Source organism: Loxodonta africana, chromosome 18 (genome assembly GCF_030014295.1).
Source record: "Loxodonta africana isolate mLoxAfr1 chromosome 18, mLoxAfr1.hap2, whole genome shotgun sequence".
Taxonomy (NCBI): Eukaryota; Metazoa; Chordata; class Mammalia; order Proboscidea; family Elephantidae; genus Loxodonta; species Loxodonta africana.
This window is the reverse complement of record NC_087359.1, coordinates 39,320,371-39,348,289: the sequence shown is the minus strand read 5'-3', so window position 1 is coordinate 39,348,289 and position 27,919 is coordinate 39,320,371. Positions and strand designations below refer to the sequence as shown.

Below are 27,919 nucleotides of genomic sequence, written 5' to 3'. Positions count from 1 at the left end.
AACACTATTGCATATGTCAAATCACATCAAGTGTTTGACTAGACTTGCCTGTGCTAACTCTTATTCCACAGGCAGTTTGGAGTCCTTTTAAGGGGCTGGAAGGGAAAACCTTGAGTTTCCTTCCCAGTTCATACTGAAGGTGGGTGCCAAACAGCAAGTTAGTTTAATGAGAGTGGACAATCTCTTCGTGGGATAATAAGTTCTATCCCCCTCTGAGCTAGTTGTTATCTGCCCCGTCATGGAGGGAGCAGGGAAGAGTGGAAGCAGAGATGGGATGAGTGGGAAATCTGGTCAGTTTTCTACCTCTGCTTGAGTTGAATCTTCACAGAGGGCTCCATTATTTGGTTTGCAAGGTTATGAATTAACCCAACGTTAGCCAAATCTATTGACGTTGTCGGAGTCCCTGGGTGGTACGAACAGTTAATGCACTTGGCTGCCAACAAAAGGTTGAAGGTTGGAGTCCACCCAGAGGCTCCTGGCCATCTACTTCCAAAAAATCAGCCACTGAAAACCTTCTGGAGGACAGTTCTATTCTGACGCACGTGGGGTCACCATGAGTCAGAATCAGGTAGACGGCAGCTGGTATTCACATTGTTAGGTCAAAAACAAATCCTCACCTCAGTTATGGAAGAGTTTTGGATTATGTTTGGAGTTTATAAGTTATCTGTGCTCCAGTTCCTCTCCATTAGTATGGAGCTTGTGAAGGAGCCGTTGTTCTTGGGAACAGCTGTATGGTGGGAGGTTCTCTTATAGCTGGCTGCTAACTCTCGGGCCTCCAGCTCATGATCCCCATGGAGCCTCCTGGTTTTTAAAACTTTTCCTGGCACCTTGCTTTTCTGCTCCACATTTTTCCTCAAGATCACTACAAAGCTGAATGCCCAGCTTTAGAGTCATTTAAATGTTTATCCTCCGGCCTGAATGAGCCTCAATTGACTTTTACTGTGTGGGAGCACCACAGCCAATCAAGGGTGGCTTTAACGAACTTGAAAGAATGCTATCAAAGTATTTCATAATAGGGAAACTTAACTCCAGCCCTTGGGGAACCTGGAACTGAAGTCCGGGCTGTGTACAGACACTTACCCTGCCCTGCTCAGGCACACAGGTTTAAGGTTTGCTCACGAGCCCCAGACAGCTGACACCGGGGGTGGATGGAACGCCTTTGGCCCAGCCCTGCCTGCGAATTAGCAGTTCATGCTTCCAGCTCCCTAGTGAAAGGGGTGGAGGTGGAGGGAGGCCCGGAAAACTCTGAGGGCTTTGGTTGATCTGAAGCAGCAGGCCCATAGTCTGGAGCTGGGGAGTTTGCTCTCAAGGCTGCAGAATGTGGCTTCTCAGAGGATGGGTGGTACTTGGCAGGGCATAGTTGTAAGTGTGAGATGCCTCTTCTATGACCCTGAGCTCCTATTTGAGAATGGTGTGTGTAGCTCTTCCAGAGGAACCATGTTATTGGGGGGCAGCCTAATCCACCACCACTTGAATCTCTTATCATCTGATCCTAAACGAAGACATACCGGAGAGCTCTGAGGGCACCGCCTTAAGGGGAACGGGTAGGATTAAACACACAACTCTAAAAGTACACGCCTAGCACATGCACAAGTGAAGAAAATACAGGCTCAAACTAGAGGAGGCAGAGAATGAAGGGCTATACAGTGGTGAAGGTGGTGTTAATTAGAGAACTAATGGGATGAGATGTTTTGAGTAGGCTTTTTTTTTTGTTGTTGTTATTGGCTAGTGTATTTTGCCCTCTAAGGTTAAATTAAATGTTTTCTCTTTCTCCTCTCCCTTCTCTTTCAAAAGTGATATTAACTGTGGCCTTGTCTGGTCAGCCATGATCCTTAACTTTGTCAGACTCTTTAGTCGCCTTGGCCCCATCCTGGAAATTGTGTGCCTGCCTTTTTAAGAGGTAGGCACCTCATGTTTCAAGTTCAAGTGCAATGGAACTCACCCTGCAGCTTGAACAGATTTGAGTGTTTTTGCAGAGGGAGGGCCAGGGCAGATGGGGAGTGTCATGCTCAATAAATACTTGTTGGATTGAGTTGCTGGAACAGCAGCGGGGGTGGGGAGAGTGAGCCACACCTCCCCCAGGCTCAGTTGTAATGGTCTTTCCCGCTTCTGGTCCCCACACGGTGGTCTCGCTCTAAAACACTTCTCTTCAGCCACTTACTCGGCAAACCCTCCCCTGCCCCCCACTCCTGAAGTGTTAGTGTTCTCTCTCACTTTAAATCACTGGTCGCCTATTCATCCTGGCCGTTGGGCTTGAAGCCCAGTGGTGGCAAAAACGTGGCATTTCCATGGATGTCATCGCTAGGCCTGTAGGTTCTCTTCGCTGTACACTTAAAGCCAGCGAGTTAGCTTGGGCCATTACCAAATTGATTCATGGAAACAGCCAATGTTTAGGATTTCGTAAAAAAAGCCAGACTACCTGGCTTTCAGCTTAGAAGTGGCGATGGATAAGAGGCCAAGGAGACCAAGATGAATGAATGCTTTCACTCCGGGTGGACTTGTACCAAAGTCCTAGTAGTGCTATACTGCATAGCAAGGGAAAGCAGGACAACAAAATCTCAATTGGTGACTTTTCTAGACTACCCACCCATTGCCGTGGAGTTGATTCCAACTCATTGCGACTCTATCAGATTTTTGACTAGGGAGCAGAATCAGCTGTTGGCCCAAGAGTGGTGTGATCAGGGTGGAAGCCACCTTCTCTCAAGACAGGCACCATCCCATGATGCTGGGCACTGCTGTTTCCCCTCCTCTTCATCCCACCAGCTGGGAAAATGGTGGAATGAGATGATCATCATCATTCCCCAAGGCCCAGACACATACATTGTCACCCAGAGTCTGTGCTCCCCTGCCTTTAAGGTTGCCAACCATAGGTGGGGGCTTGGTCCAAATAGTTTTCTAAACCTGCCTGGTTGAGTGTACCTTTGAATAGAGTAAAAATGTGACTGGGGGGAGAGGCAGCTTCTCCTTCCCTCCTCCTCTTCCCTACCGCATACACTCCGTTTGCTTAGAGAGTTTTCTTTTCTTGCTCTGTGCGTGTTTGATCACCCACACAGCTCTGACAGAACCACTGCTGATAACACGTGCGCTCCCTGCCCCACAGCTGCAGGCTGGCTGAAAACCTGCCGCACAGCCCCGTTTGGGGGCTGTGTTCTTAACTCATGCCCATCAGATATGGCGTACAAGCTGGGGCTGAGGGGAGAGGGGTGGGCAGGGTAGCATTTGGCATGATAGAGGGGAAGCAACCAGAGGGCTTTCACAATATTACGTAGTCTGAATTTAGAGATTGGAGAGAGCAGGGCATGCAAGCTGCACGCATGAGGTTCCGGCAGGTTTATAATGCTGAGAGCAGCACCTGGGCTCTTTCTTGTTAGAACCGGAATCTCGGGTGGTTCTGTGTTCACAGGACAGGACTAAAACAGCTGCTGCTTTAGAAAGAAAGTCTGTGAAAACCAACCCTGAAGGACCCTAACACTCACCTGTATTTTTCAGGGAAGTTTTTTTTTAGTTTCAGCAACATGGTCCATTTGTTTAGCTTTGTTGCTCACCATTTCAGTACGCTCAAGAGTTTCTCATTTATTGTCACAACAGTCCTGCAGGTGAAGGTAGCATTTACTTGTGTTTTGTAGATAAGGAAACTGAAGGCCAGAAGGGAAGTGACTTGCCCAAGACCATGGGACTAATAAAGCCCTCTTGCTTCTGGTCCAGGGCTCTTTCCACCTATGTATGGAGAGGCCACTGTGCATTTCATCCCAGGCTGGCATTCCCCTGCTGCCTACCCAGCACGTCCCCAGCCTTTGTTTCCCCTCTCTTTGTATGCCTTTGTCCCAGGAACAAAATTTAGTTCTTAAACTGACCAAAAGAGAATTGGAAAGAAAATGGGCTGCAAAGAAGCCTGTTCTTCCTCCAGTATCTTGTAAGTGCCTAGCCATACCATAGGCTCGCCCGATGTAGACTATTGGAAGGTGATATTTATTACATGTGTGATGTAGTGATGGCTCTGTGGATGTTTCCAACTGGTTTGAGATACGTATTTTCCATGCTGAATGAGCAGTTAGCCAGAGACATATAAGGCACAGGAGGCCAGCAGGGTTTCCCTGCCTCTGTGGTTCATGGTCATGGTTACTGAGCTCAGGGCTGTGTCAGGGAGACACTCTAAGATGTCTTTATATGTGTGACTATGTGGAACCCAAAAAAGCACCTGGGAATAAATGTGGGTGGTGCATTCCTTTGAGGGGAGTTATGGGGCCTAGGTGCAGGTGGCATCACTTCATGATGATGACAGCTTAGCCTGCTGCTCGATGTAGGGGACCCGGGCACAACCCGCCAACACACACACGCTTCTGGTGGGAAAGAGGTCATTGGACACGTGATCTGTCTGAGCCTATCCCTGTCCTAGCTTTAGGCAAACTGGGAGTGGGGTAATTGTGATATATAATAGAGCACCTTCTAAGACAGGTGTGTGTCCACTAACCGGGATAGTGGGGACTTGAACTCCAGGAGAAAGCTCCATCTAGAGGCTTGGGATCATGGAGAATTGCTTGGTCTACTTCAGAGGGGTGATCTAACCTTCCTGAGAGGACTGTTATGCGTAGCTCTTACCTCCAAAACAGATTTTGTATAGAATACCTTAATGTTCTAACAATCATCTCCTTATGTGGGACCTTTCTTTCCCAGTTACTTCCCAACCTCATAAGATAAAATCCCATTTCAACAAATATTATAAAAATGATTCTGTATAATAAAGCTATTTTCGTGGTTCATATAAATGATTTGTTGTTGTTTTTTGTGGTTTTTGTTGTTTAAAGGAAAAAAAAAAAAAAGAGAAACCAACAATCTCATGTAACAAGTACTTTTTCTGGTCCCAGTCCACGTAATAGTTCTCTCTAAACCAGAGCACTTTTGAGTGTTTGCTGTTTGTATTGTAGGCAGGGAGAAGGGACCTGAGCTGTGGAACCATCACCAAGTAACTGCACCCCCTTTGCTTTCTCTTCACCTCGAATCTCCCACCCTCGGAAACTTCCCTGTTCTTTTCAAACAGAGTACCACACAAAAACCCAGCAAAGGAGAGTATGTGAGTATGTGTGAGTGTGCTTTTGAACGTGAGTATGTGTGCATTTGAGTTTGAGCATGTGGGTGTCTTGAGTGTGAATGTGGGAGAATGCGTGCGTGAGAAAGAGTGCGTGTGAGAGGAAGCAAATGATAAAGCCGGTGGGGCAAATGTTAACAACAGGCACGTCTGGGTAAATGGTATCTGGGTATTCTATGTACTATTCTTATTCTTGCATCTAGAAGTTTGAAGTTACTTCCAAATAAAAAGTTATAAATATATGGTAGACTAATCTGACTGTATCAGGAGCTCTTTAGAGTGGAAATTTTTTTTCTCTCTTTCATCGTTATAATGTCTATTATTCTCCCCATTTAACAGACGGAACAACTGAAACCCAGAGAAGTTAAGTGAGTCATGTGAGTTCACGTAGCACATTGGGGCACAGGCAGGATTTGGGTCCAGGTATTTACCGTTATAGTAGGCCACCTCTTAGGAGACTCCCCTTCTGCTTCTTCTCACTTCTTGACATGGACAAGTTTGGCATCGGATTCTGAGAAGTGATTGGGTGCCTGCTGCCATGTGTCCGAGCCCCGGCCATGCCCCACACTGACCCAGCAGAAGAGTCAGCAGGGTTGCAGCAGCCTGCTGAAAGACCCTGAGCATACCCAGGATGTCCAGGTACCTTCTATGGAAAAGCGCTTCCTTATTCTAGGAAACACTCTTACTGTGCTCTTTCACTTAACTCTTTTCATTTCTTAAAATATATGAAATTGGAAGGTTCTTTTGTGCCAGAGCCATGCATTTATGTAGTAGAGACCTGAGAAGAAAAGAAGTTGAGTTTGGTTTAGAAAGTAATTCCAGGTTCTAGGCCTGGGCCAGTCAGCTTTCCTCTGCTATGGACCAGTTGGTTAGTTGTACCAGACTCTCTTGTGAGGAGGACAGTTGTCTAGCTTAGTGCAGCACATCTTACCAAGTGGGTCAGGAGTTATAACTTCATAAACAAGGGGTGGCTCATTTTCAGTCAGTGAAAACCTTCCATTAACCACAGGGCCTAAGGAAGGGTAGTCTCACCACTCATCAGACAAAGTTAGAGGTTCAGATGCTGCCATTTTTTCCCAGCCCCTTTTCTCTCACTCCAGCCCATGTTATGTATCTGTCTCTGCTCCTCGAAGGCACTTGAATTATTCTTTTCATTTTGCTTACTGATGGAAACCCTGGTGGTATGTGGTTAAGTGCTGTGGCTGCTAACCAAAGGGTCGGCAGTTCAAATCCACCAGGCGCTCCTTGGAAACTCTGTGGGGCAGTTCTACCCTGTCCTATAGGGTCGTTATGAGTCGAAGTCGACTCGACGGCAACGGGCTGGTTTTGGTACTGATGTTTTCTTCCCTAGCTGCCAGAACAATCTTTTGAAAATCTTTAGTTTTAGTGTGTGTCCTTTATCTGAAACGCCTGTCTGGAGTTAGCCGCTCCTGACTGTAAAGTTGTCATCAAAGGATTTTGCTCATGGGCTCCAGCCAGTTGTATGAAACAGACCCATGGGCATTTGTTTACTATATTATTATCCCAGCTTATGTATTAAATTGGTGAATTGGTCATCCTCAGAAGTTGTCAATTATATGGGTTATGCCCACCATTCTCTGATTCTTTTTTCCATGACTTTGGCTCTGTCCTGCCCCAAAGTAAATGTCAGGTGAATGACTACCAGAAACAAGGGGGCAAAATGCAGGAGGATGAGAAAAGGCTACCTCCAAATTCCTGCTGGGTTGTCTACAGCTTAGAGGTCTGTGTTGGAGCTGCTGCACAAATGGCTGGACCTGTGTGCTTAGACAGACCATGACAACTGAGCCTCTATCTTCCAGTTCTTGGGGGCTTGGCTAGGAGGTCTTAGTAACTGACATCCCAAACTGTTTCCCTGGATCAAGTTAATTCCCCTTTTGCTTCAGGAGGATAGCCTTTTTCTGTACCTGACTTACAAGAGGAGGTGAAGTTACTGTTAAACAGCTCTTGATTTAAGAGTAGATACAAAGCCCATCATATACAGGGAAGATGGTGTCACTTGCCTTCCAGTGATGCGTGTCCCTTGCCCTCCTCCGCCTCTGAAAGCATTTGTGGAGAGGTGACGTGACAAGCTTCCTTCTGCTATGAAGCTATCATTTGTCACAAACGTACATTAAGGGTAGGAAAATTCTTTCCAATGTCATACCTTTCAAGGTTCTTTCTGGAATTGCCATCTAATCTGGCTTTTCAGACTAGGCTTACCCTGGAGACACTATCTAACTTTTGAGCAGCCTCCCTTAGGAAATCTGAACAACAAGCAAGAACAGGGCTTCAGAGCAGGGGCTGTCCTGGAATGTTGCCCAGCACAATTTGGGGTTTTTCCACAGCTAGGGCACAGCATGGGAATTTGCCACTGATTTGAGGTCAGGTTGGGTCTGTTCCAGCGTATCAGTGGCCTGATAGGGAACCACTGGATGGGATGTAGTGATCTTCTAGGTAGTTCCCCTTTGTAACTGGGAACATGGGGTAACACTTGAGTAGGGGAGTGGAGATAATCAGAAAAGACTTCCTGCAAATGGGGCAAGATGGTTCATGGTGGTTTTCAAGGATGTGAAGGTTGGACAGAGTAACTTTGATAGGATTTTAGACTCTGAAGGCAAAGCAAATTCTGTAACTGTAAACTTCCTGGCCCTGAGAAATGAAACTGAGCAATTGTTCTTTATCCTGCCCCCCTACTCCCAGAGCAAAAGGAATCAGAGTCAAGGTTAAATGCAGAGGGTCTTGACAGATTCCAACCTAGTGAGGTATGGCCAGTGAGCAAACCTGCCCTCTGAGCTCTGATGTCTACTTGGTGGTTATTCCCAGCTTGCCCAGTCATGTGACCAAACCTTCTGCTTATGGCTAGCCACAGGTAAATTGAGCACTATTTACACTCTCTTGGGGGAGGAGGTAGAAGAGATCATCTGGGAGCCCACAACACAGTTGTCTGATCAGCCTGGGTAAGGCAAATCTCCCTTTGACTTTGTACCTTTTTTTTTTTTTTTTTGCTTATCTTACCCCAGATAATACCATGAGCTCTGAGCTTTCAATTTAGTGGAATTAGTTAGTAGCCATATCTTATTTACACTCTAAGAGTTGGGGAATTCTAGAACTAAGGGAGGCTCAACTTATCTGGTGCAGCCTCTGCCTTCAAGGGGTGAATGTTGAGACACCCGGGGACATGTAATTATTTCTTCCTGGAGCTCAGTCAGGGGTAGGCTCCACAACTTCACTCATTCAGTTCTGATGGATAAAAAGTTCTTCCTTGTATCTCACCAGAATCCCTGTCCATTTTTACACCCACCCAGAAGACAACTGATAAACTCTAATTCATTTCATCTTTCTTCCTGGGATCTCGCTAGCCATTTTTACCTCTCTTCCCTGGGCTCTCGCAGATTTCTGTATTACTTTTGAAGAATGATAGTGGCAAATAGATGCCCAGGGGTCACTTAACCAAGTATAACTCTGAAGCTATATCCAACCCAATCATGCTTCTGGACCTATACAACCAAACCCAACCCATTGCCATTGAGTTGATTCCAATTTATAGTGACGAGCCCTGGTGGCACAGTGGATGATAGGTACGGCTGCTAATCAAAAGGTTGGCAGTTTGAATTCATCAGCTGCTCCTTGGAAACCCTATGGGGTCAGTTCTACTCTGTCCTATAGGGTCGGTAAGAGTTGGAATCAACTCAGTGGCAATGGGTTCTGGACCTATAAAAAAAATAGGAACCCCTTAATTCTGCCTGCAGTCTTGGTCTTGCTCCTGAGATGACATGACCCTTCTTAATTTGTTTTAATGTCTCTTTCATTTAGCATCTTTATTTTACCTTGTATTGATTTACACCTAGTGAGAGTTTCAATTCCTTCCCTCAGATTAAGCATCATTCACTGTTCCATTTCTTTTTACCCACCTTCTCCTTCCCCAGATAGAAGTCCAGTGCAGTGACCCAGTTGAATTTGGCTACATCTTGCAAAAGTCCAAATGCTAAAGGGTTTGGGTACTTGATGAAGAGTGAATTGAATTTCTGTCTTTCCAAATTAAGCCAGTTCTTTTTTTTAATGCCAGTTTTTTATTTTGGAAAAATTTCAAACCTGCAGAACAGTTGTAGATAAAACAAACAGCCATATATCCTTCACCTAGACTCATTAATTGTTAACTTTGGCCACCATTTTCTTTCTCCCTCTGTGTGTGTGTGTGTGTGTATATATATGTATATGTGTTTAGACCTACACATGTGTACATCCATATATACTTTTTTTGTTAACTATTTGAAAGTAAGTTGCAGATATCATGACATGTCACCCTTCACTACTTTAGTGGCATCTCCTGAGAATAAGGACATTCTACATAGTCGTAATATCATTGTTACACCTAAGGAAATTCCGTATCATCTAATATACAGTCCATATTCAAATTTCCCCTTCGATAGCTCTTTTTGTTTTTAACCTAGGGTCCAGTCAAAGTTCTCACATTACATTTGGTTATGTCTTTTTGGTCTCTTGACCTAGAATTCTCTCCACCCTTATCCTTTTATTAAAAATGACTGACTTTTTGATCAGTTGCCTTTTTAGCTATTCTACATTCTAAACTTTTCTGATTGTTTTCTCACGGTGACATTTAACTTGTTCCTCTATCCCCAGTATTTCCTATAAATGAGTAGTTAGGTCTGGAGAGCTGATTAGATTTACGTTAAACGTTTTTGGCAAGAACATTTCATGTGTGAAGTTGTATACTTAATATATTGCCTTACGAGGCAAGTAACAGGATATCCATTACTAAGTTTGATCACATGAGGTGGCAACATTATTTTCCTAGTAAGTCATTTACGGAGTGATAAAATATTCTGTTCCCCAACAACTTTTTGCCCTATAGTTTTAGCATCCATTGATAACTCTTCCTGATTGAAATGTTATTTTGGAGGTTGCATAAAGCCAGTTCTGAATTAATGCCGATGGTGGTGAGCATTGGCATGAGCAGTTCAGAAGAGGAATTAACAAAACAATTTTTTTAGTGTTTTAAATCATTGGGGAAAAGGCAACAAAATAGGTCATCAAATCCTATCAAAGTTTGTAGGTATTTAGTGTGATTTAGGCTGATATTAAATTGACTATTATTTAAACATATACTAACTGATCATTTGCTTGAGGTCAGGAAGAAGGCAGGTTGGAGCTAAAAGTAAGTCATAATTTGTTCATAAAGCAGACATTATGATTATTTGAAAATTATTGTAATCCTCTGCTTCTTTCGCTTACTCACTTTTCCTCACTAAGAAAGGGGTTCCCCTGATTTTTTAATTGTCCTCTTCATCCCCTTGACCCAGCCAGCATGCCTGATGAGTAAAATAATGTTCTAGCAATCTAGGTATGATCATCCTGGTTTCTGGCAAGGGAAGAGAATAAGGCCCTTCCAACCCACAGAGTAGTTCCTGAACCAAGACAGCCAGGCTATCATGACACAGTTGAGTCTGACATGAAACACAAAGGTTGGAAATGTACTTTAAAAAGTCTTCAGTTTGGAGGAAAAAGGCCTAGTCTCAATTTGCTCAGTGATTGTTGGGGAGAAGTCAGTTCATCTCTTGACATGGGGGTGTGTCATGCCCCTCCCCCACCACCTGTAACACGTGGAAGCTCTGCTCCCTCTTCCGTAGGGGAATCCATGAGAGTGTGTGGGGTGCACATATTCAGAATAGAAATCAGAGCATAGTTCCAATCACAGCTTTCCTCTCAGGACTTACTGTAGATGAACCTACCCCATCTCTGGTTCTTCCTTTAGCTCACTTAAGAGACTGCCTAGGAGCAGACTGGATGTTGTGATTTCTTTTCTACTTGATTTTTTTTTTTTTTTGATAGGAATCAGATTGTTGTGGAAAGTGAAGATACTGAAGGGCTGATGCCTGTCCTCTGAGTTTATAGGCCACCCAGAAAAAAATCCATCAGGCCCAAATAACCATGGGGTAAGGATTTCTTTTTAGGGAAGGAGGCTAGGCTATGTGCTATTTCTGCTTTTCTTGCAAAGGCCAAGTAGATCCCAAAGGAAAGCTTGCTCCAATCAGTAGCTGGTAGTGTTTGGTTTTAAGAATGTGGAAATCCTACAGAACTCCTCTTCAGAGAATTCAGATAAAAGGTGAAAAGTTCACACCACTTCCTTTTGTTCTAACTGTAGCTTCTTGAGAATCGAACAAATGTCTGAGTAACTACTCTCTCTACTCTTTTTATACACGCACATACACTTTGGAGTCATCCTTTTCCTTCTTGCTGATACATAGAGTTAGCACATTCCCTATTTTTGTTCCCCACAATGACATCTCCAGATGGGTTGCGCCTGGCCCTTCTCTCCAGCTGCCTACAGATGTGGTCTGCTTCCTGGGGAGTTAGACGTGCAGCCAGAAATGCTTCCATTGGTTCTCATAGCCTGAGCTGCACACTTTAATATGGAGTTAGGAAGTAATCGAGGGCCTGGCTGAGAAATTTTTCATGTGTATACAAATATCAGTGTTCTTTTTTTCTGTTTAGATAAGCCTTTTTGGTAGGGGAAACTTCATGTTAGTCTTTTTTCCCTCCTTTTTAATCTGGTTTCTTTACTTTCTTCTCCGTGTTATGGCCAATATCAGCTGTTGCTTAGTGTTGAAAGAAGTGCTTAGAGCCCCAGGTTTAATTTTCCCAGCGGGAATGGATGCTGTCTCCTGGGCTTTCCAAGGAGGGCCTCTCTAACTCTTGTGCAGTCATTTTAGGGATTTCAGTTTGACTCACAACTTCCCTCCAAAACTCATGTGCCCCTGAGTTAAGCAGTTAATCCGCACTGGACCACAGAAAGCTCAGAAGACTGCCCGCACTGTTTAATCCCAGCACACATACTGAAATAGAAAAATAATCCTGAGAAGCTGATAGGAGGAACTTCCCCTGCTTACTGCAAATCTGTTATTGGGGAAATGTTTGGAAACTCCGAATCCCTGTTTGACTTTGCTCTTCTCCAGATTAACATTTGCTCCCAGCAAAAGCACAGCATCACTGCTAGGGAACAGGCCTTGATGTCCAACCACACTGCCCTGCCTCAGCCTCCTGGGCTCCTTGGCCCTGCCTGCTTCACCTCCCTACTTTAGGAAGCAACCTCAATGGCTCCCCCTGGGTTCTCCATCCCTTTCCCCACCACAGCTCTAAAAGTGAGGGCCAACCCCTGCAAAAAAAAAAAAAGGAAATCAGCCTGTAAGCTGGAAGAAAGCGTCCCTTTGGGCTTTGAATTTTATCCCTTTTTGCTTTGTATTTGAAAAGCAGTCAGGGTACAGGTTGTGTGTGTGTACACGCATGTGCGTATTTCTGACCTGGGTAAAAAGGGGCACTGTTAAGAAAGATCTACTAGAGAGAAGAACGAAATCCCCAAGGTGGGGCATTCCTCAGACAACTGGCCAGATCTCTTAAGTCAGTGTCTTAAAAGAACGGGGCTAGATTAAAAGATGTGACCAGTTATAACGTGTGAGGGATATACATCAGCTGTGAAGGATACTTCTGGGTCATTACGGGAAATTTGGGTACAGGCTGGGCATTAGATGAGAGGAAACTTTCCTGAAATGGAGATGTAAAAATCACCAACTGAAAAAATCAGATTATAGACAGTTACAATACGCTGTCATTTTATTAAACAAATATATACACATGTGCATGGAGAGAGCAGGAAGGATGTGCATGGTGGTGATCTCTGAGTGTGGGAATGCACAGTTTTATTTTTTGCTCATCTGTATTTTCTTATTTCCTCCAACATATGTACAGCTTCTGTTATAACAAGAGTTCTTTTCTCTTTAAGAGGGGAGACAAGAAGACTAGTGTTAATAATGCTGCAAAGCCTGACAACATGAGAAAATGACTCATAACTTGTTTGTTGAACCAGCTAGTTGTTGAGTTTTTGCCATGTGTAAGACCTCATAGGCTGTCTCCTTTCCTTCTGTAGCCTTTCTTGGATATTTTGGGATCACTAGGTCTCATGCTAAACCCTCTGGGACAGTTCTACTCTGTCCTACAGTGTCACTATGAGTCAGAATCAACTGGATGGCAATGAGTTTCAGGCCTCATGCTCATGGAGGATGGTTGGGAGACAGGCTTCAAACCAGTTCCTTCGATTGGAACCCCTGCTGAGGACTTTTGTTTCTAACAAGTTCCCAGGCGATGCTAATGCTGCTGGTCAGGGACCAGTTCTGAGAACCACTAGTAGAGCAGTGGCTCTCAAAATTTATTAAACCTAAGATCACGTGGGGATCTTGTTAAAATGTAGATTCTGATTCAGTATATCTAGGGTGGAAATGCAAATTCTCGTCAGAGGTTCAGACCAGAACGAACCGCTTCAAAACCCTGGGTGGAGAGTAGCCTTGTCACTTTATGTCCCAGCCTTCTCTCCCACATTGCTCCAAAGATGGTAAAATAGATTAAATAAAAAAAAAAAAAATAGCCCCCCCAAATCCCCAGCCAGAACCCACTGGTCAGGGAATGATTTCTTCATGTCTGCACCCCACAGCCTCTCTCTGGCCAAGCTGAGAAGAGCAGCCACAAATCACCTCACTTCCTGCCTCATCTGCTGCCTTCCTCTTTCCTCTGACCTTGTTCGAGTCCTTCTACAAGCTGCCACCCTTCACCCTCAGGTGCCTGTAGTAGGGCTATGTTGGTTTGGTCAGGCCTGAGCTGAATTTCCAGTAGAGACAAATTGGTGGTCCCCTAAAGAGGCATTGGCTGGGAGGTAGCCCCCTGGGGCTCTGCCTGGCAGCTTGGCATTTAGGGATTACATCAACTTCCCTACTTCAGCCTCTGCACCAGCTTCTCATCTTACTCCTCTTTGGGTCACCAGTGCTTGTCACAAGCTGGCTCATGGTGGGCACTCAGAAACCGTTTGCAGAAGGAATCAGTCAGTCTGCTGTGGGGCCCTTCTGCTGCTCTTAGTTTAGTGTCTTGTTTGCTGTTGGTGTACTTTCCACCCTCTTGATCTCCTGGTGGGCAAACACTTGACCTGTGGCCCTTTCCCCAAAGCCATCCAAGTCAGCAGTTGGGAGGCAGGGCCAAGTGGCTCAGAAAGATAGTACCTAAGGCTTCTTATCTACGGGTGTGTGTGTGTGTGTGTGTGTCTTCCTTCTTCATTTGTCATTGCCCAAGAACCAAAGCATCTGCCGCTGCTCAGCATGGTGAAGTGGCCTGGCTCCCTGCCAGTGTGCATAGCCAGGTGGTTGGGCTGTGGAGGCTGCTGCATGTGATGGGCTGATAATACCCCACATTGCCGTAAACAGGACACTCCACCCTCCCACAGCCACACAGCCGGTGTCCCACAGCCTGCTGCTTTGTCATGGCCTGTCATGATGCGGGCTCCTCTTCCTTGATAGGGGAGCCGATTGTTCCATCTCTCCCCCCATTTCCCAAATCTGAGAGGGGTACTTTCCAGAAATGAAACCAGTTCATCTTCTAACCGCAAGCAACTGATGTGACTTCTTAAGGCTTTTTCTCCTTTAACCATAATCACTCAATTGCAGGGCAGAACCCAACACCCGGATCTTTCTGGTAAGCCCATACAGGGACTAGTACAACCCCTATTTCAATTATACTGAATTGTGAGTTTTCTTGGGGGAAGTTTTCAACTGAAGTAGGTCTCATCAGGCAGCAGAACTGGTGTGCTGGCCTGCAGCTGCAGATGCCCAGGCCTACAAGAAGCTTCATTTCCTCCTGAACCTCCTCGAGATGGTATCCATACTGGATTAGACTATTGCTAATAAAGGAAACAGCTTTGACACTGCAGGTGTATGTAACATCTCTGGGGGAAGGTGCCTCTTCTCAGAGGGCGAGGAGAGCACATGCCTTTTTGATATGGCGTCTAGAACTTGCCCTGCACATCTTTTCTGGGTGGTTTCTTTCTAGGTGCCCTTGTCCCCACCTTCAATCCTAAGGGATTGTGATGGGGGAGGGATTGGAGTAAGTGACATGAATTGGTTTGAGGTGATCTTTTGAATCTTTCCAATGCCATGAGGTGTAATTACATCTCATCATCTGTTCTTTACAGCAGCTCTGAGGCCAGGATTGTGCTCCTGTTTGCCAGGTGGGAGAGCAGACCCAGTGGGGGCTGTGGTATAGGCAGCGGTCGAATTTGGGGACAGAGCTGCAATCAGAACTAGATCTTCATGTCTGAGCCCCTACCAGGTCTCTGGGCCACACTGCCCCACCTTCCCTTGCTATTGCAGCCTGCAGCCCCTTCAACATGTCTGATTTCGGCTTTGATTTGTGTGGTCTTTGGGGGAAATTTGACACCTTGCTTTGGACCTTAATGACTTTTGGCACCCAAACTAATAGGTGCTCATCAAACCATTTGAGGGAATTTTTGAAATAAGTGGTGGATTTTGTTTTTTCCTATCAAAATCTAATCATCTTTCAGTTTTTTTAAGTGCCCACTCCCTTATTTCCTAGGCATGATGGAAACATGACACTTTAGTCTCAAAGGGGCCAGGACATACCAAGAATTTGGGGGTTAAGGAGAGAGGTGGAGCCTTGCTCTGAAACAAGGTAATTCTGTCATTTTGCGGCTAGCTAGGAGCTGTGGCAGTACCCGCGCTAGGATATGGTCACTGTCATAAGGTTGAGGCCAAGCTGTCTCCTCATGTAAAGAAAAGAAACCGAGGGAAGTCCTCCAGTTCAACTTAGATGCAGTGAGATCCTTGCAGGTCCATCTGGGGTCCTTGATTCTGGATTGGGATTATCTTGGGTTCTTTCTTCCTCCTTCCTTCCATCTTTCTCCTCCCTTTCTTCCTCCCTCCCTTCCTCTATTCCTTCCTCCTTCCCTCCCTTTCGTTCACTATTTGTGTTATTTTTTGTATATGGGCAAGCAAATTGGGACCCATGAAGTCCTCAAATCTTTGAATCACTTTGGTCAGAGGTGGCTGGACAGAATGTAGAATTGACCAAATTCCAGGATTCTGTGAGTACTGGGAATACCGCCTACAGGTACTGCCCCTGAGATTGGACTCCTATTATATGCATTGAATGGGGTGATACGTGAAGGATAATGAGGGTTACTATAGTATTAGTGTGACTGAAATTGTTCCTAGGAAAAAGTAGGGTCCTTTTCCCCAGGCTTCCAAAGAAAGATGTCATTGCATAATGCCAAGTACACCCAGTGCAGAGCACTAGGGGTCAGGCCTGCGTTTCCTCTCTTCCTCTCCTTCTCTGGAAAAGAGCTAAAAGAGCTATTCACCCCCCAGGTGTCTAGACAGGTGTCCCAGCAAGCTAGGGGGTGTTCCTGATGTAAGAGGGATATGAGTCTCAGTGAATAGTTGAAAGAAGACTGATGTAGGAGGAAGGAAGCTTGGATTTAGATGTCAGACTACCGCTTACTTATTGGGTGACTGAGTCCAGAGACTGAACTTCTTTGTGCCTTAGTTTCCTTACCAGTAACATGCAACATTCTTTCCCCAGCCCCTTTTGTAGCTGACAGGAGAGTAAAAAAAGATTTTACACATGAAAGTACCTTGTAGGGACGGGGCAAAGCTTGAAAGTCCTATATAAACACAAAAAAACCAGTTGCTGAGAAGTGGTTACCCCACGTGTGTCAGAGTAGAACTGTGCTCTGTAGGGTTTTCAATGGCTGATTTTTCAGAAGTAGATGACCAGACCTTTCTCCGGGTGGACTTGAACCTACGACATTTTTGTTAGCAGCTGAATGCGTTAACCGTTTGCACCACCTAGGAACTCCCTATAAACGTAAGATAGTACTTAAGGGCCCCGGTAGGGAAAAAACCTAAAGGAAATTTGTGCAGTGACTTCTGCTGAGGGGATGGGAGAGGCGGTACCAAGAAATCTTTCTCCCCCTCGCTGATTTCTCAGCCCAGGAGTCACAGTCATCTTCCTCCTAAACAATGATGAAGTTGCCTATTGGAGCATGGTGTTTAAGCCTGAATACCAGCCTTGCTCATCTGCTTCCTGTCTGCCCCTTTGGCAATCTGTCGTGTAACTTTTGTAAATTTGCTTTCTTGGGCCCCTGGCACATCAGTGGGCTCTTATCAACAGTTTTGGAGGGCCGTGTGACAGCATTTTGGTGTCTGGCATGGCTGCGGACTGGGTCAGAAGCTCTCAGAAATATCTAGATTACTACCTTTTGGTCTTAAACCCAGGATAGGAAAATTAGTGGTTGAAATGCTGGTGTGAGAGATGAAGTTGGGGCTTGATCCCAGCATTCCTGCCACTAACTTATTGGGCAACAAGGTGCAGGGAGGGTAAGAAAGGGGTTGGGCCTTCCTGAGGGGAAAAAAAAGAAAAATAAATGTATACATATATGTATATTCTGGGATCTTTGCTCAAAGGCAGTGAGTAGAGCATGGATAACTAAATAGACAACCCCAGAACACATGGTATAACTGAGGCAGACCTACCTTTCTAGTAGTTTTTCAATTGTATTCAAATATTTGGGTGCCTGCCAATTGCCAGAGCTATACTCTAGACCCTGTGGGAGATACAAAGATAAACCAAGACACCCCTTGGCCTCAGGTTGTTTATTATCTAGGAGTTATAAATACCTGTAATCCAAGAGAGAGGGCAATAAGTACTAGACGAGTACAAAGTACTGAGGAAACTCAGAAAATTCTGAGACATTCCCACCAGGGGTCCAGAAGGCTTCATGGAGGCAGTTAGGCTGGTCCTGAGAGATGGAGGAAGGCCTGGGGCATGGGTGGGAATGGGTATTGTCAAGTTTGTTCAGGAGGTAGAGACCTTGAGGAATAAAGTGTAAAGTGAAGGTAGATAATGAGCAGATCTATGAGGCCTTTGACCACCATCTTGAAAGAGCCTTTGAAGAGTTTTGAACATAGAAATGTCAAGATCGATTGAAGTAATGTGTTGTAGGTCAATACTTATCAATTTGGAAAGATGCTTATGATATAAGGTGAGAACATTGCACAAACAATATGTACGGTATGATCTCATTTTTACTTTAAAGCACACACATGCAGAAGGTAATATGTAAAGGAGATATATGCAGATATATCATGGTATTAACTATGAATTTTAAAAAATATGGTTGAGTCGATTCCAACTTAGAGCGAGCCTATAGGACGGAGTAGAACTGCCCCATAGGGTTTCCAAAGAGCAGCTGGTGGGTTTGAACTGCTGACCTTCTAGTTAGCAGCCAAACTTGTAACCACTGCGCCACCAGGGCTCCTTATATACATATACACTATTTTATATATACACACACACACAATCTGCAGTTGGCTGAATCCACCGATGTGGAACCTGCACGTACGGAGGACCAGCTGTGTATCAGTTTTAACAGTGGTTATCTCTGGGTGTTGAGATTTGAAGCTTCGCTTATATATGTTTTCTGACTTTTCTACATTCACCCTTACTGCTTTTGTAATTAGAGGACATTTTTAATGTGTTTTAAATGAGCATATCATAGGATGGCTGAGGGAGATGATCTAGAAATGTGTTCGTGATTAGCTAAAACTGAGAGTGAAGGTTGGCCGTGCAGTGACATTTATGATATTCAGACTGGGGAGGGGAGAGAAACTCCTCAGATAGCCAACAATATGGGAAAGGCTAAGCAAACTACTGTACCTCAATGTGGTAGTATACCATATAGTTGTTAAAAATGACAAATATGTAGATTGTAGAAACGTGGAAATGGGTAGAGGAGATAGGTAGAAGCAAGCAGAACATAATATACACTTCATATTGATTACAACTGTGTCAAAATGTATATAAATCTAAATGAATTTGGAGAATGCAGATAGTGCTGTTAGTGCCTTTGTAGTAAAAAGCTCTTCAAGTTTATTTATCTCTACAATCCCCAGCTCTTTTTGCTGTGCTTAATGCACACATGAAATATGAAGGGATTACCAAAGGTGAAAGCATTTGGTTCTGTTTAAAGGAAAAAGTCTCTATGGATCTTAAGATAATAGAGTGTTTTGAATGTGGCCATGGAAAATAGGATCAACCCAGATGATTGAAACTTACAGATGATCCAAAACCGTGACATTTTATCAACAGCTTCAGCTTTTACCTTCTCCCAGAAAGCTTTAACCAAGGTAAAAATAAAATGAGTGGATTTAGGAATGCTTCATTTTTGTCCCACATAGATAGAAGTCAGAGGCAAGGAGAAAACCAAAAGACTAGGATATTTTTCTAAACTCGATACCTCAATCCTGGATAATTGAAAGTAACATTGTTCTTTTAGTCTTAGCCACCTAGGTTCCTGGAACTAACCAGTTCTGAAGGAAGTGTGAGCATCTTTCAGTTACCTGGTTGAATTTATGTAGCATATAGGAGGCCTGCAATGGGTGCTGGGGGAGGAAGAATGTCAGGAGATAAAAGATGGAAGGAAACTTGGTTCGTTGTCCACTCTGGGTTTCCTCTTTAATGATAGGTAACAGTCCTGCTCTCAGGAAACTCAGCATGGAGACCTAGGAGTTCATAGTCCACTAGGATCAGAAAAAAGTTAGAGGACATTTATAAAATAATAGCTAAGTCCAAAGTAAATGTGTCAGCTGTTTTCCAGTGATAGAGCCTAGCTGGTTAAGTCAGGAAAGCTGTCAGATCACGTGTGCTTTGTGAGCCTCTTGAGTCTCTTAAAAGGGAGGTGGCCACAAGTAAGTATGAGAGAGTCAGGCAAGGCTTCCTAGAAGAGAGAAGGTTGATTGCCACGTCTCCTTCTTCCATGCTGACGTCAAGGTGTACGGGCTGTGCTCTCTTCCAGCCAGCGTCCCGTGTTCGGTGGCCCCAGAAAAGTCAGTGTGTAGGCCTCAGCCACCCCAGGTCCGACGTACATTCTCTCTGGACACCATCCTCAGCTCCTACCTTCTTGGCCAGTGGCCACGCGATACTGATGGGGCCTTCACCTGCTGTACCAATGACAAAGCCACCCAGGTAACAAAGCTCTCTGCTATTGGGATAAGGGATAAGGATGGGGTGGGAGGGCTAGCTGAGGAGGCCTTTGGTCTACTTATCAACTCTCCATCATTGAAATGATTTGCCCTGGAAAATACTCAACATGTAACCTTTCATCATTTCACATTTACCAGTTTGTTTTTTCTTGGTAAACTTATGTGAAAATGAGTTTGCATCCTACCTGACTGGTGGAAGAGAGAAGTCAACCTGGGTTTTTCAATTTGGCTTTGAGTGTTGATGTATGGATAACTGAAGGTTGACTGGCATTTATTCTAGGTTTTAAAAAATGAGATATACCTTGCTAAAATTAAACTGGGGCAAATATTCAAATGAGTTTGCATTTCCTGGACAACTAGAAGTGGCCCAAAACTGTGCTGAGCCAGGATAGAGTCCCATTGGAACAATAGGAGCAAAAGTTTCCCAGATAGTGGTGTGTTGACCCCCAGCCTGCAGCCCAAGGGGTGGCAGATGCTTGTCTGGGATTTCGGTGGACCCATTCAGGTCCTGTGGAGCCCAGAATCCTCTCCTTCGGTATTTTTCTTCCAGTCAGTCTTTTTATTAAGAATCCTGAACTTGGCAGGAATCTCCCCACATCATCCAGTCCATTTGGCAGTTTTGGGGTAAGATCATGTAGCCTGAACAAGAAATCATCTCACACATACATGAAATTATACAAAGTTATTTCTTAATCTGATCCAGGACTTCAACATTCTTAGCAGTTAAGTTTTTTAAGAGTCAGTTTGTCTCTCTTTTGCCACAGCTTAAACCCATTCCTGTTTAACTTCAGAACAAGTGAGTTGTTCCCACCTGCTGTCCCAGATAAAAGAAAACTGAGTGCGAAAAGAACACAGGCTCAGAGTCAGACCTTCGTTCTGAGTGATACCAGGCATGTCAGCCCTTCCTTTACAAAGTGGGCGGAGTGTGCCTGCGCAGCCTGCTGGGTGGGGGCATGATGACCAAATGACATTACATGTGAGAAAGGGCTCTGCACAGCTTGCTTGGTTCGACCTCCTCTTTGAGCAGATCACGTCGGTTCCTCTCTTTTATTTATTTTTATGAGATTATTTTCAGATGTTATTACTAAACGTTTGAATGCCCAGTACTGTTCTTGGCATGTTGGAGTGAAGAATAAGGAAATGAGGACAGGCTTTGGCCTCTGTGAGCCGGTTCCAGTTTTATGAAGGCCACTCAACAACAGCCAGGGGATCGAATGGGGCCAGAGGTCTGGCACAATGTAGAAGAGGAGAATTCTCATGGGCATACCCCACCTAGAACCAACAAGAATTGGCTGCCATTACAATTGTTGGCCTTCTTTAGGTCTGCAAATAGAATGTGAAGGGAGAATACACGCCAGGTAGCAGACAGAGTAGGCCTGCTTCCTGGGAGCCCAGGGTACTGGTGTTCCCCATACCCTTTGAGAAGGACAAGTAGGATGGGTTATTCTTCCCCTTCACAGGCCCAGAGTACACACCCCTTTCTCTTTTGAGAGGAGTGCTGAGTCCAAACAATGTGGGCTTAGTCCAAACATGAAGGGCTTCCTGGAAGAACAGGACTTGAGGATGCTTTTCTCATGTAGGCTCATGACTGTATCCCCCTTTGTCAGGTTTGCATGTGGCCCACCTATCCCAGTCTGTCATTTCCTGTGACCAGCTTTCTAGGAAGCCTTCATCCCACTCCTCAAATAGCTCTTTCTCTTTTCAGCTCCAGGCAGAGCTGGCCTTTGAGGTTCCCTGACCGGGTTTAAAGGCTTAGGCTCTAGGCTGTGCGTTTTTGCTCAGGCACCAGCTGCAGGCCAGATCTCTTATATAACAAGTCTGGGCTTCTTGCCATAGCAAGACAGAGGTCAGTGATGCTCCTCCATGGGTCTGGCAAGGCCGAGCCATACAGCTTTCCTCTTTTCCCGGGATGGGCTCCAGCCCTCGAGGAACTCTTAGCAACCTGTCAATATTGTGGCCGCAGTTGGGAAGTGGGAGAATTCTGATCAACATAGGCATCCAAACCAAAATATGCACTCTGCCCATCTTTCATTCCTGGCCTTCTGGGAATTTTCTGCCTCTAGGTTTTGGGCTCCATTCAAATTCCTCTATGAGCCCCCTGGCCTGGCACAAGCTACCTTCTTTTACACTGGTATTACACTGTGAATGCCTGAGGCTCTCCCAACATCTCCCTAAGTAACTGGTGTTCCATCACCACCAAGCACTGGTATATCACTCAGAAAGTACTGGAGACAAGGTGCAGGTTTTATTGGGAGTGTGGGATACAAGGATACAGGGAAGGTAGGGAGGTAGGATCTACCAAAGTTCTTGAAAGCTTTACACTATTAAATGGGTTGATGCCAGAAGCTTTCTCCAGTTGGTTGGAACTAGAGTGTGGCTATTTCTACAAATACCCCTGCTTTCTGCCCTTTCTCTTCTAGCCACACCGGTGTAATAGTTTATTTTCTGCTATATCCATCATAACTGGCAGGGCCCTCACTTCTGCTCACTTATTCTCTCCAACCCTGGCCCTGGAGGAAGCAGCTGGATTGTATATTTGAAGGCCACGTCAGCCCTGGCATCCTTGGGGGGTATGCTTTGCAGTGAGATTGGCCATAGTTATAGTTTGGCTGAATGGCTCCCGTCTCTGAATCCTCTAGAATAGGCAAGGGCCCTGCCCATTCCACGCGAGTTTCAAACCTGAGCAGCAAGCACTGATTGAACACCTGCAATGAGTGTGCTGTGTATTGAAGACATTCTCACAGGGCAGAGGATGGAGCCAAAAGCTCTCGGTTCTTGACTATGTCAAGTTGGCAACGAGCCCAATATTCTCTTCCTGGGCTTAGCTGTGTTTTAAGCTATTAGGCAGGCACAAAGGATAGTACAGCTAGTCCTCAGGTAATTGATAGTCTGAATGGAGAGCTGGGTTACCCCCATATTTGGGGCAGGGGAGTAAGAGAGGTGTGGATGGATCTTATCTGGGAAATTGGTAGAGTTAGCCTAAGAAGTGGCCCTGGTTGTTCTAGGAAGGAGAGGGGAGTTACGAACGTGGTCATTGGAGAAGGAGTGCTCTGGAGATGCTGGATGTTGTGAGCCAGGGTCTCTCAGATATCAGCTCTGTGAGCTTCGAGCTTGGGTCTTGCAGGAGTTGGATGCAGAGTGGAGTCCAGAATCACCATCATCTGGAGGAAGTTTCTTTGTATTTGGAGAACTTTGTCAGGATTCTCCAGGCCAATGTGTGTGTGTTTTTGCCTCTCTGGGCCATTCTCTCCCGAGGTCAGTTCATAAAACAGGGCTGCCCACCCAGTGCTTTGGGCTGGCCCAGGCCAGGGCGGGTGGTGACGGTACATGCTGACGGTTGTAGCCACCCCCTCCCTTCTTGCTATGCAAAGCATTTGCTTCATCTTGCTGTCTTCTGGAGGGAGGAAGTGGCCTCACCACAGCTGGAATGACTGTTTGAGCAGAGAGCTCCTGCTGGTCTTTGCATCCTGCAGCCAGACGGGGCCCTGGGTACCTGCCCTGCCCAGCCCTGTTTCCTCTGCCCTCTCCAGGTGAGCTAGGGAGTCCTCTATGATAGACGTTGTTTCTTTAGGCCTGACTTATGATTTGGGGGAAAAATATCACTTAAGTCCTTAACAAACCTCAAAGAGTGTCATGCAGGCCAGAGGCGGAGGTGTGCCTGCTGTGAGAAGACTTCCCTTTTTCTATCTTTTCCCACCCATATGCCATCCTACTCCTTTTCCCAAGTCAGTGCCCCAGCATGTAGTGATGACACATAATTCAATCCATCACAAGCCTTTTAGAAATGTTTTTCTTTGTGGGTGTGGGGACCTGGGCACGGCGCCTGTTTTCCAAACTGGACATCAGGACCAGTTGTTCGGTATATGATTTGACAGCAGCACAGACTGAAAGTGGGGCCGTGGTGGAAACTCTGAGGGTTGTATAGTCACTGAAGGGCCAGAGTTGGTGGCCTTGGGCACCTGCAGCCAGAGTTCTCTGCACTGGCCAGCAGACCACCCTCAGAACCTTTTCCTGCCTTTCTGTTTGTATAGAGTCCCGAGGGGCTGATTCCGTGTTGCACTTGAATTCCACACGCAGTTCCTGGCCATCTATAGCATACCAGGCACCATGCTGCTCTCCACTTCCGTGCGGGTATAGTGGGTTCTGTTTCCAGGGCCCAGCCTGGCTTGGCTGTGCAGCCTTCTCAGCTGCCAATGTCCCTGGAGACAACGTGGGCCAAGTCTCTTCTGTATCTGGTCACAACGTCCAGGTAGAAACTAAGTTGGGTTGGGAGCGGAGAGAAAGGTTCCAGTTTGGAGGCTTTTCTGCTCCACCCTGCCTCTGCCTCCTTGTTAATACTCAGCTGCTCTTTGGGAAGCTGTCTTCCTCCCACCCCATTATCCTTCCACAAGTTATTCTGAAAGCTCAGAATCTCAGGCAAGGCTCCCTTGGTCTAACCCACATCCAGTTTTGCATAGTCCAAGCATCATTTGTACAGTTGGCTGATGCCACTCATGGTTAGTAAGCAGCCCTTCTTCTCCCTCAGCTGCTTTCCCTGGGCCCAGGGATTGAAAATAAGTCTACTCCAGTGTGTAAGTCCTCTTACAAACATGACTAATTGGTCTGCTGAGCTCGAGCTAACCCTGCTTACAAAAGGTCATTTGGAATTGTTACTTACAATGTTGTCAGGCAGCATGGCTTCACCCTTGTTGAAGGCATCATCCTTCCTTAGCTATGACTTTCCCGTAGTCCCAGGAAACCTCGGTCCAGACCTCCATGGGGAGACCCAGAGAAGGCACTGGAAATGAGGGGCAGGGCACAGTCCTCTTGACATCCCCAGTTCAGCTGGAGAGACTAGAAACCCAAACTCACGTACATGCCTGCCTTAGGAGTCCTCAATGCCAACATGTAAACAGTTTCACATACAAGACAGCCTACTGTATTAGGTTCCCAAGGCTGCTGTAAAAAATTACCTTGAACTTGCTGTTGTTGTTAGGTGCCATCAAGTCAGTTCCAACTCATAGCGATCCCATACACAATAGGACGAAAACACTGCCAGTCCTGCGCCATCCCTATAATCATTGCTATGTTCAAGCCCACTGTTGGCAGCCACTGTGTCAGTCCATCTCATTAAAGGTCTTCCTCTCTTTTGCTGACCCTCTACTTTACCAAGCATGACATCCTTCTCCAGGGACTGGCCTCTCCTGATAACATGTCCTGTGTATCTTCCAAGACAGATTTGTTCATTCTTCTGACAGTCCATGGTATATTCAGTGTTCTTTGCCAACGCGTAATTCAGAGGCATCAATTCTTCTTAGGTCTTCCTTATTCATTGTCCAGCTTTCACATGCATATGAGGCAACTGAAAATACCATGGCTTGGGTCAGACATACCTTACTCCTCAAAGTGACATCTTAGCTTTGAACACTTTAAAGAGGCCTTTTGTAGCAGATTTGCCCACTGCAATACATCATTTGATTTCTTGACTGGTGCTTTCATGGGCATTGATTGTGGATCCCAGTAAAACGAAATCCTTGACAATTTCAATATTTTCTCCATTTATCATGTTATTGCTTATTGGTCCAGTTGTGAGGATTTTTGTCTTCTTTATGTTGGGGTATAATCCATATTGAAGGCTGTAATCTTTGATCTTCATCCTCTTCACTTTCAGCAAACTTAGTGGCTTAAAACAACACGGATTTATTATCTCAGAGTTCTAGAGACCAGAAGGCTGAATTCAGTTTCACTGGATCAAGATCAAGGTGTCAGCAGGGCCTGACTCACTCCAGAGGTTCTAGGGGAGAATATTCTTTGCCTCTTCTGGCTTCTAATGGCTGCTAGCATTCCTTGGCTTGTGGCCACATCACTCCAATCTCTGCCTCTGTGGTCACAGTGCCTTTTCCTGTGTATGTCTAATCTCCCATGCCTCTCTCTAATAAGGACACTTGTGATAGCATTTAGGGCTCCTCATCTCAACAGCCTTAATTTAAATATACCTGCAAAAGCTTTACCATGTAAGGTAACATTATAGGTTCCAGGGATTAAGCCCTGATACCGTTGGGGACCATTTTTAATCTACCACACCTGCTGATCTCATCGCCTACTACTCTGCACCTCACTCATTCTTGCTCCCCCGCCACCACACTGGCCTCCTTATCATTCTTAAGCACTTTCTGTTTGCTCCTGCCTCAGGGCCTTTGCACTTGCTCTCTCCATGGTCTGGTTTGCTCTGACTTCAGATATCCACATGGCTTACTCCCTCACCTTCACATTTTCATTCAAGTGTTACCTTTTCAGGGAGGACTTCCTGATAGGACATTTAAAATTGTAAGATTCCCCTGCCCCTGCCCCTTCCCCCCCAGTCCAGCATTCTTATTTCCTTTCTTTGCTATATTCTTCTCCTTAGCACTTATCACTATTTAAACTCTCTCCCCCAACTAGAATATAAACTCAAAGGGGATGGGGATTTTTGTTGTCTTGCATTGTTGTATCCCCCTGCCCCTAGAGCAGTTCCTGGCACACAGTATGCGTTCAGTAGCTATTTGTCAAATGCATGAATGATATATAACCTGAACCCATCTGGTCATCTCTAGGTAGATAGGTTAGAGAGGGTTCCTCAATGGGAAGTGTTGGTAGGGTGGGGCATCTTAGATAGAGAAACCAGCCTGCAGAAGGCTTAGAAGTAAGGGGGTGAGGCAAGAAAAAGGAGATGGAGATAGGCTTGCCTGGATAGTTCAGAGAGCCAGCCAAGTATGGAAAGCCCATGAGATGAAGGGTGAGATGGTGACATCTATGGCCAGATGGTGGGTGCTGAAACAGAGAACAGATGGCCTTAGTAGTACAGTTTACACAGAGTAGGCAATAGTTGCTGGAAGATGTCGCTGAGCAGAGAGAGGCAGTGTAAGATGGATGACGAGAAGCAATGATCTTAGCTGCCATGGTTTTTACATCCTTTCTAAGCACCGGTGTTAGCCTGCATTTTTTCTTCCACCCCCTCACATATCCCAGAAGAAAGAAGGCAGTTGAAGAGTTTGCAAGAGATGTTAGTAGAACCGGGGGCAGCCTGAGTGTGGCTGTTTTTCCTACCTCTCACCACCCACCTGTGGGGACAGTATCTTTCAGGAGAAGGGAAAATGGGCATTATCACCTCAGCCTTTGTCACCCCTTTTCTACAGACTCTGCCACCTTTGCAGAGACAGCAGGCTTGCGTGGGACTCAGCTTTGATTAGCAGAGCTAGCAATCTGTTGGGTTGGCTTTGGAGCCAACCTTGAGGTGGTTCGAGTGGCTGTGGGAGAGAGGGGCTTCCTCCCTACTTTCAGTCTATGTAACAGCCTCTTCTGAGGCTCTATCTGCTAACACCCTGGTTCTGAGGAGCATGGGCATTTGGAAATAGACATGATGTTTGGTTTCCATGTACTGTTAGAGCCGAATTCACCCAGAGGGCTTTGGGGTATGCACCCAAGATATGGGCCTAAAGGATGTGCTGTCTGCCTGTTTCCTAAGGGAGGGAACTGTGGTAGAATGGATCTCTGGGTATTCTCCTTGAGATGCCAGTGTAGGGGCAGTTGTCTCCCCTGGCTTTGTCACAGAGCCCAGGAAAGGTCTTCATCAGGGGGCATCTGGGAGAAGGAAGAGCCAGGGAGGCTCAGGCCCCTCATGGCTCCTCCACTGCAGCTGTCTCACATGGGTCTGTTCTCACAGTCCTGCTCAGGCTACCCCTTGCCAAGCATTTCTTAACAGCTGTTGGGTGGTGAGTTGTTGCTGGTCTTTTTCTTTTTTTTGCTTATCCTCCCTTTTCTGTTTGTAACAACCTCTCGGGAGAGGTCAATAGATCTGTTGGAGGAGATGGTTCCCAGGCCCTCATGTTTTTGGCAGCTTGTGCAAAGAAGTTAGAGAGGAACTGGTTCCACTGGAGCCTCCCCCCTTGGGTCCCTCTCTTGGAATGGAAGTAGGGACATT

The 27,919-nt window shown here is 45.6% G+C and overlaps 1 protein-coding gene across 4 annotated transcripts in view; it reads left to right on the top strand.

Annotated features, from left to right (window-relative positions):
• The window catches only part of FAM117A (family with sequence similarity 117 member A), a 70,108-nt gene that overhangs the window by 28,560 nt on the left and 13,629 nt on the right, over positions 1 to 27,919 (top strand). For 3 of the 4 annotated variants that reach the window (XM_023553599.2, XM_023553600.2, XM_023553597.2), the window contains one exon: positions 19,794 to 19,963. The exons of the other annotated variant lie outside the window; for it this stretch is intronic. In XM_023553599.2, the coding sequence (XP_023409367.1) occupies positions 19,794 to 19,963 (170 nt within the window). The remainder of the gene's footprint in view (positions 1 to 19,793; positions 19,964 to 27,919) is intronic. 4 annotated transcript variants of the gene reach the window in all.